Below are 16,497 nucleotides of genomic sequence, written 5' to 3'. Positions count from 1 at the left end.
TCATCCCAGGTTCACAAGGATGATTCAACATACGCAATTCAATCAACATGCTACACCACATTAAAAAAAGTCAAAAACCACATGATCATCTCAATAGATGCAGAAAAAGCATTTGACAAAGTCCAACATCCATTCATGATCAAAACTCTTTTCAAAGTGGATATAGAAGGAACATACCTTAAAATAATAAAAGCTATTTATGAAAACTCCACAGCAAATATAATACTCAATGGAAAAAAGCTGAAAGCCTTCCCATTAAAATCTGGAACAAGACATGGATGCCCACTCTCACCATTTTTATTTAACATAATATCAGAACTCCTAGCCACAGCAATCAGACCATCATAAGACATAAAAGGTATCCACGTTGAAAGAGAAGACATAAAATTGTCACTGTATGCAGATGACATGATACTATCTACAGAAATCAGTCTCATTTCTGTATATTAAAAATGAAATATTAGAAAAGGAATATAAAAATACCTTTTAAAATTCTACCCCAAAAAATCAAATATCTGAGAATAAACCTGGTTAAGGAGGTGAACGACTTATATGCTGAGAACTATAAAACATTCATCAAGGAAATTAAAGAGGATGTAAAGAAATGGAAAGATATCCCATGCTTCTGGGTTGGAAAAATTAATATTGTTAAAAATGGCCATACTATCCGAAGCAATCTACATATTCAATGCAATCCCTATCAAATTACCCATGACATTTTTCACAGAACTAGAACAAACAATCCCAAAATTTATATGGAACCACAAAAGACCCAGAATTTCCAAGGCAATCCTGAAGAACAAAATCCAAGCAGGAGGCATAACTCTCCCAGACGTCAGGCACTATTCCAAAGCCAGAGTCATCAAGACAGTGTGGTACTGGTACCGAAACAGACATACCAACCAATGGAAGAGAATACAGAACCCAGAAATAAACCCAGACACCTACAGTCAATTAATCTTTGACAAAGGAGGCAAGAATATAAAATGGGAAATAGTCTTTTCAGCATGTGGTGCTGGGAAAATGGGACAGACACATCTGAATCAATGGAACTGGATCATACCCTCACACTATGCCCCCAAATAAACTAAAAATGGCTTAAAGACTTAAATGTAAGACAAGACATCATCAAACTCCTAGAAGAGAACATGGGAAATACATTCTCTGATATCAACCTTACAAATGTTTTCTCAGGTCAGTATCCCAAGGCAACAGAAATAATAGCAAAAATAAACCGATGGGACCCAGGCAAACTAACAAGCTTTGCACAGCAAAGGAAACCATTAAAAAAACAAAAGACAACTTACAGAATTGGAGAAAATAGTTTCAAATGATGCAACTGACAGGGGCTTAATCTCTAACATATAAAAACAACTTATACAGCTCAACAGCAAAAAACCCAACAACCCAGTTGAAAAATGGGCAAAAGACCTGAATAGACATTTTTCCAAAGAAGACATACAGATGGCCAATAAGCACATGAAAAATTGCTCAACATCCCTGATTATTAGAGCAATGCAAATAAAAACTGCTGGGAGATACCACCGCATGCCAGTCAGAATGGCCATCATTCATAAGTCCACAAATAACAAATGCTGGAGGGGGCATGGAGAAAGGGGAATCATCTTGCACTGCTGGTGGGAATGTAAGTTAGTACAACCACTATGCAAAAGAATATGGAGGTACCTTAGGAAACTATATGCAGAACTACCATATGACCTGGCAATCCCACTCTTGGGCATATACCTAGACAAAACTTTCCTTGAAAAAGGGACATGCAACTGCATGTTCATTGCAGCACTATTTACAATAGCCAAGACATAGAAACAACCTAAATGGCCATTGACAGTTGAATGGATTCAGAAAATGTGATATACATACACAGTGGAATACTACTCAGCTGTAAAAAAGAACAAAATAATGTCATTTTCAGCATCATGGATGAAACTAGAGACTTGCATACTCAGTGAAGTAAGTCAGACAGAGAAAGACAAACACCATATGAAATCACTTACTTCTGGAAACTAATATTTGGCACAAATAAACTTTTCCACAGAAAAGAAAATCATGGACTTGGAGAACAGACTTGTGGTTGCCAAGCGGCAGGGGGAGGGAGTGAGATGGACTGGGAATTTGTGGGAATCTGTTAAGATGCAAACTATTGCCTTTGGAATGCATAAGCAATGAGGTCATGCTATATAGCACTGGGAACTATATCTAGTCACTTATGATGGAGCATGGTAATGTGAGAAAAAGCAATGTTTATGTGTATGTGTGACTGGGTCACCTTGCTGTACAGTAGAAAATGGACAGAACACTGTAACCAGCTATAATGGAAAAAAATTGTAAAAAGCTTGGAATTTTATCTAATTACTTTTAACAGAGTTAACTTTATAAAATTTCTTGTGTTACATTGAAACAGGTATGTAACCAATCCTGAAGTGGAAAATTAGTAATCTGTATTTATATTTTTGATTTTTGTTTTTTTAATAATCTTACCTTCAAGCAATCTAGAGTTTTTTTTTTTTTAATAATTTGTGGAAGGTATCTACGGTAGAGAGTATTTGATATCACTCAATAAAAATATAACTTTCCTCCTCAGTAAGATAATCCTGAATTTGTATGGGGATGGCAAAGCTTTCAGCTAAACACATATGCAAGTCTTCTTTGCAGCTAAGTACAGTCATGTAAATAAATTTGTATGTGTGTGATATGAATGAAAACAGTGTGGGATAGACTTGTGCGAAAGCTTTTTAAGTGGAGTTCAGTCAGGTAAAAGCACAATTTTACTACTAAAACTCTGTTACCACATAGATCATTCTAGGCTTTTTTCTTTGTTTTTTTTGTTTTATTTTGTTGTTTTTTTGTTGTTTTTGTTTTTGTTTTTGTTTGCATTTTTTGTCACTCCAATAGTAGGAAACTTGGCTTCCACCATTTGCAATCCACTTATTAATTGTTCAGTTTCAGTATGCATGTATAATAAATGATTTCAGAATTGTTAACCATTACACTGTGGAAAAAACTTCATCAACTAGAAAACAGTGCTATATCTAAGGTAGTTCCCTCTGCCTTTAATCTTATAGTCTTCATTTATTTCCAAATTTATTTTGGTTGACACCTTTTTCTTCTACCTCCTTCAATGAGGTCATTTCATTTTCTAGAAAAATGGTAAAATTCTAGAAAGTCTGTGTTCCCTCCTGAAAACTCATATCTCTTAAATTGTTTTTTATTTAATTTGATTACATTAAGCTTCATTTTTTGTTCTGTGAAGTACTACTGATTTTTTAAAATGCATAGTGTAATGTATCCACAATATATCAATCAAAATAGTTTCACTGACTTAAAAATTCCCTTTGGCTTCACATTTTCAATTATATTTATGTATCACAATACTGTCTCTCATCTGTAGATCTCTAACTAAAATCGTAATTTCACCCTGTCACCAGCATATAAGGATCAAGTCAAAACCAAAACGAAAAAGTGACTTCAGCACCAATGGCTAGTCTGATAACTGGTCTGGCCCCCAACTATCCTTGCCTTCAGTATTCATGCTCATATAAAATATTTATGACAACTACTCAAATCTACTGTACAATAGATTCAAAGCCTGTAAATTCTTAATGGTGCCTAGAAGAAATGTCTCTCCATCTAATATAGGCTTCACAGCAAGCTCATTATCTCGTTATTCAGAGAATCAGTGGTGCTTGACATATCTGTCACTAATGAGAAAGTATATATAGACAAGTCCTAACAGGACAAGTGTAGTAGATATTTTCAGTCCTTGAGGCATTAACTATCATTTTGAGAAACAGTTTTGACATGATATATGGCTTTTAGAAAGAGAGTAAGTAACATAAAGACAACAAATGACTACCCCAAGTAAATCAAATCACTGTACTGCTTACCTCCACTTTAATAAGCAGCAACATCCACTCCTATACTCCAATATGGTACTACATTCCAGAAGAACTGGTAAACCAATTGGTTAAACATTGGTTACATTGGAGATTTTTCATTATGGAAAGATCCTATATTTGTCCCACTGAAAGAGAAACTTGAGATTCATATTTTATTTATCTGCAAACATGCTGACATCATCAGCATTATCATTCTTGTATTTTCTGAATATTTTGTTCAGCATTATTGTTTCTCATGTGATATTATTTCTGTCCAAGGAAATTATTATCCAATTAAATGTGAGGATAATTGATTAAAACCCATAGGGTTTATGTCCCATCAGTCTCCCAAAGCATTGGCTGTATAGAAGATTATAATGACCTGTTAAAGCTCATTACAGTAATGGCCCAGAGAAAAAAATCTTGGAAGTTTGGGATGCTAGTCTAATGACTGAAAAATATTCTCTAAAATAGATATGTAATTTTTTTAGAGAAAACATATACTCTAAGTTCTAGTTAACAAAGGGGAAAAAATAAACTTTGCTCATACGCAACATTTCTAACAATCTTCTTTGTCTCTCTGGTCTCTGCTTTTTTGGAGCTTTGAGAATCCAAAAACAGAATACTTGTATCAGGAGATAAGCCAAGTGGATTGGAAATTGTGAATACCATTCAGTCAGCAGCTGTACATCTGTGTAACACAGCCAAAAATAGGAAGAAATAATGTTGGATTGAGTGATGGATTTGGACTATCAAAATCAAAGTGAATTTCCACCATAAAAACTAGGTAAAATAAAAACATATAGATGGAATCCCCCCCAAAAAAAATGCTGGGAACATTTTAGAACTTCTTTGATTTTTCACCCCTTCTGGCAATTCTGGAGACAGTCTTCTTAAAAAGTGTTTTTAAATGAATTCGTTTTTTACTCTCAGTTTTGGAATTGATCACCTCTCCAGTACATCAGTTCAGTGAAAGATTTGTTAAACACTAAATGCACAAAGCGTAAAGGAAAAGGTAGATTAATATAACCAGATTATAATTTAATACATATTTCAGACAAAAATGCTGATAAATAATGAAAAAGCAAATACTTGGATTGTACAAAGCATGTAGTAATTCATGTCATGCCTTCAGTAAACTATAACATCTTAATATTAGGAATTATATATGATGGTACTAAATAAATATTATTAATCCTTTAAAAAAGATTGAACTTTACTATTACCAAAGAAAGATTAATTTTAAAAAACTGTATAACTTTAGAAAATAACATATATGTGAAAAATTAGCTTCTCTATTTATCTCAGAATATAAATTACTCAACAATTTAAACAAATGTCAATATGACCCATTGCATTATGGCTGTTCCTTTGACTGTAAAATTAAATGTTATCTCGGTGAGGAGTTCCCCTGGTGGCTCAGCGGAAAGGAATCTGACTAGTATCCATGAGGACACAGGTTCTATCCCTTTCCTCACTCATTGGGTTATGGATCTAGCATTGCCGTGAGCTGTGATGTAGGTCGCAGACACGGCTGGGATCCTGTGCTGCAGTGGCTGTGTGTAGGCTGGCAGCTACAGCTCCAATTCAACCACTAGCCTGGGAATGCAGTTGCAGCCCTAAGATGACAAAAAACAAAACAAAACAAAACAAAACAAAAACCCACAAAAGTTATCAAAGGCAATACTGTTGTTTATGTATTGGTTTGGAAATATTTCAAAAATTTCATAATGCTAAAATTTCTTCATTTCCATGTTTGTTTTCAGCAAAGCCAAATACAAATCACCAAAAGCTTGATCAGCAAAATATGAAAGACACATAACAAAAACCATTAAAACTTAAAGACACAAAAAATAGCAACAAAGAGCTATACGTGTGAAAAATAACAGACATTCAAGATGTATCTGGGTCAAGTAGTCTCCAGGTGGCAGTCTAGCACTACCTCAGCCAAAAACTCTAGCTACAGACATTGGATATCTCTGATGTTCTTAATTTCTAGCAAAGAGGCCACATTATGTACCATTATCCTTGTGGAAACTTTGTCAGCAAAAACTCAGTTTATTCAATTTGCTGTTGGTGGCTTTCATAAAACATAGAGGAAATAATCCAATACCATTTAGTTACATTTGAAAGCAAATATACAGATTCATTTTAATCAGATTTATATTTTTAAAAAGAAAAAGGAGCATATTTTAAGACTTAGTATTTTTGTTTTTTATTGATTTTGGTCATACCCACAGCATGCATAAATTCCAGGGCCTGGGATTGAACCCAAACAACAGCTGCAATTTATGCCACCGCAGTGATAACACAATCCTTAACCCATTGCACCACTAAGGGAACTCCAAAAAACTTAGTTATTTTCTCATGTTACATTTCAATCAATATGACACCCAATCAAAGTCTAAGGAATAGCTCTTCTTTTCACACTTGGAATGGCAATTCTTCCGTTAGATGCATATTCAGATAAGAATAAGATCAACTATTCATAACAGTAAAATAGTTCCTTTCACATAAAATTTCATTATAACCTAGCCTTTAATTCTTTGTTAAAAATGTGTATCAGAAAAATCTTATCCTGATGTAGAAATTTAAAATTACATGTTGTCACAATCATTCCATATTGTCTAATCTTCACTTTAAAAATACATATAAATATGTAAATTTTAAAAATATTTTTTGCTTATTATATTAGTCACCTTGGGCTGGCATAACAAATGCCATACATTGGGTGGCTTAAACAACAGAAATAAATTGTTTTTTCCTCACAATTCTGAAGCCTGGAAAGTTCAAGATCAAAATACAAGCCAATTAGCTTCCTGGTGAAATCTTTTCCTAGTTGGTAGACACTGCATTTTCTCTTTGTCCTCACATGGCAGAGTTCTCTCTTCCTATTCTTTTAGAACTATCAATCATTGAATTAGGAGCATACCCTTACCTCATTTAACCTTAATAACCTCCTAAAGGTCTTATATCTGAATACAGTTAGATCGGGACTAAGGTTTCAACATATGAATTTTGTGAGACACAATTCAGTTCATAGAATCTATTAAAACCAAGATTAAATGGCTTCAGTATTATAGTAGAAACAATTGCCTTTTTGGCCATATTCATATAATAAAACTTAGTAATATATCTGCTATTATTTGGTGAATTTTCTCTTAAATTCTTTGCTGATTTTCATTACAAAATGGAGAAATTATGATTTTCAGTATAATTATAATAAATATTGACATCTAAAGTGGAAAATAGAATAAGCAGTGTATGCTATACTAGGGAAGAAAAACAATAAGTAGAACTTAACTAAAAAAATGAAAAAATAAAGAAAACAAAACATAAGTGGATATAGTCACAATGTTTCTTTGAAGACTTTTTTCAAAACCAAAATAATGGTTATAGCAGTTGAATGGAAAAGGATCAGAGGAATAAAGAAAATTAGTTGGGGAAACATGTTTCAAAAACATGTCTGTGAATGGGAATTCTCTTCTTTAAAATTTTTTGTTATAGTTGATTTATGATATTCTGTCAATTTCTGCTATACAGCAAAGTGACCCAGTCATAAATATATATATACTTATATATTCTTTTTCTCACATTATTATCCATCATGTTCCATCACAATTGACTAGATATTGTTCCCTGGTATATAGCAGGATCTCATTGCTTATCTACTCCAAATGTAATAGTTTGCCTCTGCTAACCCCAAACACCCAGTCCATCCCACTCCCTTCTCCTCCCCCTTGGTATCCTGGTATCCACAAGGCTGTTCTCCATGTCCATGAGGTTTTTTTTTTTTTTTTTTTTTTCCTGTAGATAGGTTAATTCGTGCAATATATTACATTCCAAATATAAGTGATATCATATGATATTTGTCTTTCTCTTTCTGACTTACCTCACTTAGTATGAGAGTCTCTAGTTCCACCCATGTTGCTACAAATGGCATTCTTTTGTTTGTTTTTATGGCTGAGTAGTATTCCATTGTGTATTATATACCACATCTTCTTAATCCATTCATCTGTTGATGGACATTTGGGTTGTTTCCATGTCTTGGCTACTGTGAGTAGTGCTGCTATGAACATAGGGGGTGCATGTATCTTTTCGAATTAAAGTTTTGTCCAGATATATGCCCAGGAGTGCGACTGCTGGGTCATATGGTAGTTCTATAATTAGTTTTCTGAGCTAACCCATACTTTTTTGCATAGTGGTTGTACCAGTTTACATTCCAACAAACAGTGAAGGAGGATACCCTTTTCTCTATACCCTCTCCAGCATTTTTCATTTGTTGACTTGTTAATGATGGCCATTCTGGCAGGTGTGAGGTGGTACCACATTGTAGTTTTGATTTGCATCTCTCTAAAGACTAGTGATGTTGAGCATTTTTTCATGTGTCTATTGGCTATCTGTATTTCTTCCTTGGAAAAATGTCTATTCACATCTTCTGCCCATTTGTAAATTGGGTCATTGGGGTTTTTTTGCTTTTGTATAAGTTGTATAAGTTGTTTTTATATTTTAGAGATTACTCCCTAGTTGTGTATAAGTTGTTTTTATATTTTAGAGATTACTCCCTTGTTGGTTGCGTCATTTGAAACTATTCTCTCCCATTCCATAGGTTTTCTTTTTTTTTTTTTTATGGTTTCTTTTGCTGTGCAAAACATTTAAGTTTGATTAGGGCCTATTTGTTTGTTTTTATTTTTATTTCTATTGCTTTGGGAGACTGACATAAGAAAACATTTATAAAGTTGTTGTCAGAGAATGTTTTGCCTGTGTTCTCTTCTAGGAGTTTGATGGTCTCTTCTAGGAGTTTGATGGTGTCTTGTCATATATTTCAGTCTTTAAGGCATTTTGAGGGTTTTTGTTGTGCATGGTGTGAAGATGTGTTCTAGTTTCATTGATTTACATGCAGCTGTCCAGGTTCCAGCACCCCTTGCTGAAGAGAATGTCTTTTTCCCATTTCATATTCTTGCCTCTTTTGTCAAAAATTAACTGACCACAGGTGTGTAGGTATATTTCTGCATCCTCTATTCTGTTCCATTGGTCTGTATGTCTGTTTTTGGACCAGTACCACCCTGTCTTGATTACTATAGCTTTATAATATAGTCTAAAGTCTGAGAGAATTATAACTCCTGCTTGTTTGTTTGTTTTTTCCCTCAGTATTGCTTTGGTAATTCTGGGTCTTTTATGGTTCCATATAAATTTTTGGCTTGTTTGTTCTGGTTCTGTGAAAAATGTCCTGGGTAATTTGACAGGGATTGCATTGAATCTCTAGATTGCTTTGGGCAGTATGGCCATTTTAACAGTATCGCTTCTTCCAATCCAGGAGCATGGAGTATCTTTCCATTTCTTTGAATCCTCTTTAATTTCCTTTATTAATATTTTATAGTTCTCAGCATAAGCCTTAGTCAGGTTTATTCCTTGGTATTTAATTTTTTTAGATACAATTTTAAAAGATATTGTATTTTTATATTCCTTTTCAAACATTTCACTGTTAGTATACGGATAAGCAACCAATTTTTGAATGTTAATCTTGTGTCCTGCACTTTTAACGCTAGATAAGATTAGGGTGTGACCATTGTGGCTCAGCAATAAGGAACCCAACTAGAATCCATGAGCATGTGGTTTCAATCCCTGGCCTCACTCAGTGGGGTTAAGTATTCGGTGTTGCCAAGAGTTGTGGTGTAGGTTGCAGACAAGAGATCTGGTGTTACTGTGGCCGTGCTGTATTCTGGCAGCTGCAGCCCCAATTCAACCCCTAGCCTGGGAACTTCCATATGCCATATACTGCATGTGCACACACACCCCTGCAAAAAAAAGGGGAAATAAAAAAACCCAGATAAGATTAAAAGAATGGTAGTAACAGGAAGTATATTAACCTGATTCTAAATGCAGTATGTGAATTCAGAAAATGGTAATTTAAATCCAATCAAATACTTTATAGATATTATAAAGTAATATATTAAATTGCATAATTGTACACATTATTTTAAGGAGCTTAATTGCTGTTTTCAAACTGTATCAGGAACTACAAAAAAGGAAATATATAAAATAAGACATAGCAATTATTTTTTTAAAAAATCACATTTTTCATAAAGGAATTAATGAAATATAAGTAAAAATAAATTATCAAAAAACAAAATTGACTAACAGCTTAAAATATACACTTCCTACAAGGATTGAAAAAAATAATCATTTAAATCTAAGCAGTTAATTGAAAGTCATAAATAGTAAGCAAGCAATAGAAAAACTTCAGTAGTTTTGTGAGCTAGAGAATTTATATGAATATAGAACAGAAAGTAAAATCCTATAGCAATAATAGCAAAATGGATGTGTTTGAATTGTGAAATAAACTCCAATGTTACCCTAGAATTGCATTTTATGCTACTTATAAATTTGCATGGCATATACATGTATTTGTATTTTTGACATACTAAAAAATATCTGGAGAAACTATTGAATATTGAAATACATTTAATCCCTTTAGTATCACTATCTCATTCATTATTCCTTGAGAGACATAATTTAATTATTCATTAAATTTTTGTTCTCATTTATAGTAAGTAAATGAAAGTCTGATACATTCTTAAGATTTCTTGATATTTTTTTCCTGAAAACTAGATGAAACCATATAAAAATCTTTTGAAGTGTGATACAATTATAATTTTAATTAGGAAAGGGATGGAAAATGATTTTCTATATAAAGAAAAAGTGATTTTCTTAACCTCCTTTTATTAGTGAGATAACTCATGTGAATATGGAGGATGATTTTTAAATGGCCCCATCTTAATAAAGTAGTGGAAACAAAACAAAGAAATCAATTGAAGGGAGATTCTGTTACCTTGTGTATCAATCAGGATCCCAGCCAAAACCAGAGGCACACTTAACAAAGGTTAATTAGAGGGATATTTTTAATAAAAGGGACTATTGTACCAGAGTGTAAACCCATTATAGGGATGCTACAGAGTATATATCAATATCACTGTGCTTTAGTGGAATTGTAAACAACCTGGGGCAAGAAAAAGTAAGAGGTGGGGATGGTTCCTGGAAACCAGGAGAGAGTTATATACAGAAGGACATTCAGAGAGAAGTGACCGTCAGTCACAGGGCATAATTATACAATGACCACTCAGCAAGAAGAAAGCTAAAGAGATGCATACTTAACCTCACTCTCCTTCCCTTTTCCTGCCAGTCCCCTATTTACCTGAGCTCTGTCAGAGGCTAGAGTGCAAAGGAGCCTTTTGATGCAATTTACACAAATCAGTCTCCTGGGATACAGAGTGGAATGGGGGAGACTAGAGAATATTTATTTCCAGAGAACAAGAACCTATAGTTTTATGTGTGTGTGTGTGTATACACATATACACACACACACACACATATATATATATATGGAAAGAGAAAGAGTTATAGGAATTGACTCACCCAATTATGAAAGCTAAGAAAGTCCCAAGATCTATAGTCTGTAATCTAGAGGAACAGGAAAACTAGTGGTATACTATAGTCTGAGTTCAAAGGTCCAGGAACTAGGAGAACCAGTGGTGTTAGTACCAGTCTGAGTAGAAAAGCTTGAGAATTAAGAGTCAGTGATGTAAGTTTCCATCCAAAGACAAAGACCCAGTGGTGCTGATGCCTGAGGGCAGGAGAAGATGGATGTCCCAGCTCAGGCAGGGACAGCAAATTTGCCCTTCCTCCATCTTTTTAAGTCTCTTTGCAGATTGAATGGTACCAACCCATATTGATGAGGGAAGATCTCCTTTACTCAGTCTGTTAATTCAAATCCTAATTTCTTCCAGAAACATTCACACAGACACGCCCAGTAATATTTTACCAGCTACCTGGGCATCTCTTAATCTAGTCCAGTAGACATAAAATTACCATTACAAAATGGATCCAGAGGCGCAAATGGTAGCTATCTGGAAGATAATGTCTTTCCAACAATCTTTGGAAAATATTCATAAAATAAATATAGTAAAAATATGAGCTCCTATTTGGCTGACAAATAACCTAATTTATTCCAATAGACAGAGGCTTAATATTAAACACTTTTAAAGTTATGTGTGACAATGATATGCTTTTCATTTTCTAGCTTCCTAAATCCAAAAAACTTCTGGAATTTTCTATGTCAGAATAGCATATGTTAGGTGATTATTTTCCTTTCTCTTTTAAAAATGATCTTAATTTTCCATGGGTCCACAGACTACTGAATAAACGGCCTCCTTATTCTAGCATTTAAGAATCTCCTTCATTTAAAAATCAATCTTTTATTTATATCAAAATGTCTTGTGGATAAATAATTTAAAAATAAAAACAGTCATTTCCCATTCTTCCTGAGTATTTTAGGTCTTTTTTTTTCCACTAGAAACTTGGTAAAAGTGAGATGGCAACTATGTTATTATGTCATATAGTTATTGCAAAAATAATCCAAATTTGGAAGTCTATATCTGCACTAGGAAAAATGAAAATACAGGATAGGCTTTTTCTAACCAGGATCAGGCAAAATGGCTCCAGCAAAGAAGGATGGCAAGACAAGAAGGGCCAGTCCACCATCAACGAGGTGGTGACCAGGGAGTACCCGATCAACATTCACAAACATGGTCATGGAGTGGGTTTTAAGAAGTGTGCCCCTTGGGCACTCAAAAGAAATCCAGGAATATGCCATGAAGGTGTTGGGAACTGCGGATGTGCTCATCGACACCAGTCTCAACAAAGCCCTCTGGGCCAAAGGAATAAGGAATGTCCCTTGTGCCCCTTGGGCACTCAAAAGAAATCCAGGAATATGCCATGAAGGTGTTGGGAACTGCGGATGTGCTCATCGACACCAGTCTCAACAAAGCCCTCTGGGCCAAAGGAATAAGGAATGTCCCACACGGGATCCATGTGTGGTTGTCTAGAAAATGTAATGAAGATGAGGACTCACCAAACAATCTCTATGCATTGCTCACCTATGTACCTGTCACCTCTCTCAAAAATCAATAGTTAATGTGGATGAGGACTAACTATTGATCATCAAATAAAAGTTGTAGAGCCAAAAAAAATAATAATAATACAGGGTAGAATATATCTTTGGACTTCTCTGAGTCTAGTATTTACTATAACTGGTATGTTCTATACAGGGACCTAAAAGCTGTCTATGGAATTGTCATAAGTGACTCTTAACACCATATGACTTCATGTTATTCCTACATCTGCCTTATACATGGTATTTCATTGCTTCTGAAACCATCATTTGGAGAGGCATAGATAATCACTCCTGGATAACTCTATAAACTTCTCAAGGATTATTACATTTGAAGATAAATATGCCATTCTGCCCTGCTGGCACACTCTGTCTTCTCTCCTGTAGACTTCCAAGGTATCTGGTGCCAAAATTGACTTTATCTAAGATATTTAACAAATTCTCAGTACAGAAGGCAAGTTATAAATAAGAATGGTAAATAAAAATTCATGTTTTTACACTATTTAGTTTGAATAACTATACTTAGTGAACAAATTAGGAATTATATTTCAGTGATAATCCTAGTTGCCAGAAATACAAATACTTAAACATTTTACAGGTTTATTTTTCTTCAAGTTAAAAACAAATGGAGTTTTATGTTCCAAGTCTAGTAGTTTAGTTCATCTATAATATTATCAATGAGAGGTAGCCACCTTTTATCTTTCCGCTCTGCTATTCTCAATGTATAGCTTTCCCTTAAAGTTGCCTCACAATAACGTGGAGGTTCAGCAATCCCATGTGTTCCCTGCAAAGGGAAACGAAAGGCAACTGAGAGAGATTCAAGTCAGATGAACCAGTTACCTCTCCCTTTGCTTTCAAGGAGCACTCCTGTATACAATGATCAACAAACTCTACTAAATTTTTACTGAGTTAACCAAAGGGAGAAGGAAGAAAAAGAGGGGAAGAGAAGAAGGGAAAAAAAAGGAAAATTTTATGTGCTCTATTATTTTTATATAGGTGTTCATATATATCTTTTAACTGTAGAATGATACAAAACATAAAACAAAGTACTTGTTTTTTAAGTTGGACTTTAACTTGATCTAGACCAATGTCAATTCTTAGGATATCTGCCTCTCCTATTCTCTCCTTTTTTGAGCCCTACAATTGTCTGCCACAGCATCGCCAGTTCCCTCAGCTCTTTTTCCTTCCCCCCTTGCTCCTAATTGGCCATTTCCCTCACTGTTTTCTAGTCCAAATCCTTGAGTTAATAGACGGATTAGCTAATTTTTTATCATTCCTATTGAGAAGATGCCTGTGTTCAAGTCTCATCTGTGAAAAAAAAGCTCAGCCCAACTCACAGCCTAATTTGCTTTTCTTTCCTTTTTTTTTTAATTGTTATTTCCCCAACACATTTTTTTTTCCCACCGTACAGCCTGGGGACCCAGTTACACATACATGTATACATACTTTTTTCTCCCATTATCATGCTCCATGGTAGTTCTCAGTGCTACACACCAGGATCTCATTGTTAATCCATTCCAAAAGCAATAGTTTGCATCTGTTAACCTCAAGCTCCCAATCCATCCCACTCCCTCCCCATCTACCGTTGGCAACCACAAGTCTATTCTCCAAGTCCATGATTTTCGTTTCTGGGGAAAGGTTCATTTGTCCTGTATATTACATACTAAATATAAGTGAAACTACCATGAAATACCACCTCACACCAGTCAGAATGGCCATCATTAATAAGTCCACAAATAACAAGTGCTTGAGGGGGTGTGGAGAAAAGGGAACCCTCCTGCACTGCTGGTGGGACTGTAAGCTGGTACAACCACTATGGAGAACAGTATGGAGGTACCTTTGAAATCTATACATAGAACTACCATATGACCCAGCAATCCCACTCTTGGGCATATATCTGGACAAAACTGTCCTTAAAAAAGACACATGCACGCACATGTTCATTGCAGCTCTATTCACAATAGCCAAAATATGGAAACAACCCAAATGTCCATTGACAGATGATTAGATTAGGAAGATGTGTTATATATACACAATGGAATACTACTCAGCCATAAAAAAGAAAAAATAATGCCATTTGCAGCAATATGGATGAAACTAGAGACTCTCATACTGAGTGCTTTTCTGAGTAGAGGTCAGTTTCAGTAAAAGATGATCACAGACTTGAAAGAAATTGTGACTGAGTAGTACAGAATAAGAGTTCAGTTATTTATTTTAACATATAAATCAGCTTTTTGATGATATAGTATAGGGAGAATGCATATGAGCTTCAGAAAGCCACATTGCTTTTTTCCACTTTGTAATTGCCATGTGGATGTTTAATAGATTATTTTTGATATATTGAAGAAGTGGTTTTTACCTTTAAAAAAGAAATAAGAAAGGAAGAGAACATACACAAATATGGGGTTTCTCCTACATTTTAAATGCAAATTTACCATTCTATATATTCAAACTATTCTTAACTGGTCATTCTAGTGCTATTTAAATTTATGTAAATGTGTACATATTTAAATCTTGTCAAGGGCTATGGCTGAGATACAGAGAATTCTCAGAATATTTCTAAAGCATATCAGTTAGGGATAATTAGGCTTTATAGATTTCTAGTTGTGTTTGACAATACTTAATTTTTTTTTTTAATTTAGAGAATGGAAAAGTCATCTAAGTGGTTATTGCCAATTTCATGGGGATAGTGATGTTCATTTATTTTGACAAAAATATCTTTATTTACTACAACACTGGCTGTTGTTATTAGGTAGTATGATATTTTATCTCCTCATTTAGAGGAACATTTTTGTCCTGTTTGCTTATTTTGGTTTTATTTTTGCTAGAGCGCTTAAGTTATTAACCAGTTATCCCTTGAAGCCATTTTGAATGTGAGCAGATATTACTGACAGTTTGTTACTGATAAATGCTGAATGCTGAAGGAGTTTTTATAGAAGTAAAATCAAACCACTATAATATTGTTAGCAGTCAGTCTTTTTGTACAAGTACGTATAAATTATATAAATGTTTTAGGTGAATATTTATTATTTTGCCCTTGGTTAGTAGTTTCTTAGGCTTAAAGTTTGGTTTTCTAAATATGGTTTTTAGAAGAGGCTGTATTTCTGCAGCCCCTTGTTCTGTCACTATGTTTAACTTACAAATAGCACAGGTAAAAGGGTGAATATTACTTATTGGTACCAAAAGTAATCACATTTTAATGAATCAGCAAAAGATTATGTATGTTAATTCTTTCCTCCTGACCAATTTAGGGAAAGAAAATGTGTAAATGCCTTTAAGTGGACCTATGTTCCATAAGATTAATTGATAACATAGTTTTGAAATGTGTTAGTAGCACACCAAAATGGACATAGAAATTCTTACTCTAGAAGTGTTCACATAACTAAGAAGTGACTAGAAAATACAATGTAGCTTTGATGAATACTCTAATTCTAATTCATATGCAAGTGTTTCTTACCAAAAAAATGAGAAAACAGTCTAAAATGGGTAGAGAAAGAGACTAGAATTCACATATTACTTTGAAGCTCTGCATTTGACTTCACTTTGTTACCTACAGAAAATAGTATTTAATTATTCTGAGTTTCAGATTCCTTCCATGTAAAATGATGCAGTATACTTTGCTTGGTTATGAGCCAGTTCATTAAATAATAA

At 34.2% G+C, this 16,497-nt stretch overlaps 1 protein-coding gene across 1 annotated transcript in view; it reads left to right on the top strand.

The window, feature by feature from the left end:
• The window catches only part of LOC110259537, a 104,237-nt gene extending 91,371 nt beyond the window's left edge, over positions 1 to 12,866 (top strand). The window contains 3 exon segments of the mRNA XM_021085006.1: positions 12,378 to 12,413; positions 12,416 to 12,553; positions 12,655 to 12,866. Coding sequence (XP_020940665.1) covers positions 12,378 to 12,413; positions 12,416 to 12,553; positions 12,655 to 12,866 — 386 coding nt within the window.

The sequence above is a fragment of the Sus scrofa genome, chromosome 1, assembly GCF_000003025.6.
Source record: "Sus scrofa isolate TJ Tabasco breed Duroc chromosome 1, Sscrofa11.1, whole genome shotgun sequence".
In the NCBI taxonomy this organism is placed as follows: domain Eukaryota; kingdom Metazoa; phylum Chordata; class Mammalia; order Artiodactyla; family Suidae; genus Sus; species Sus scrofa.
This window is presented reverse-complemented; position numbering and strand designations above follow the sequence as displayed.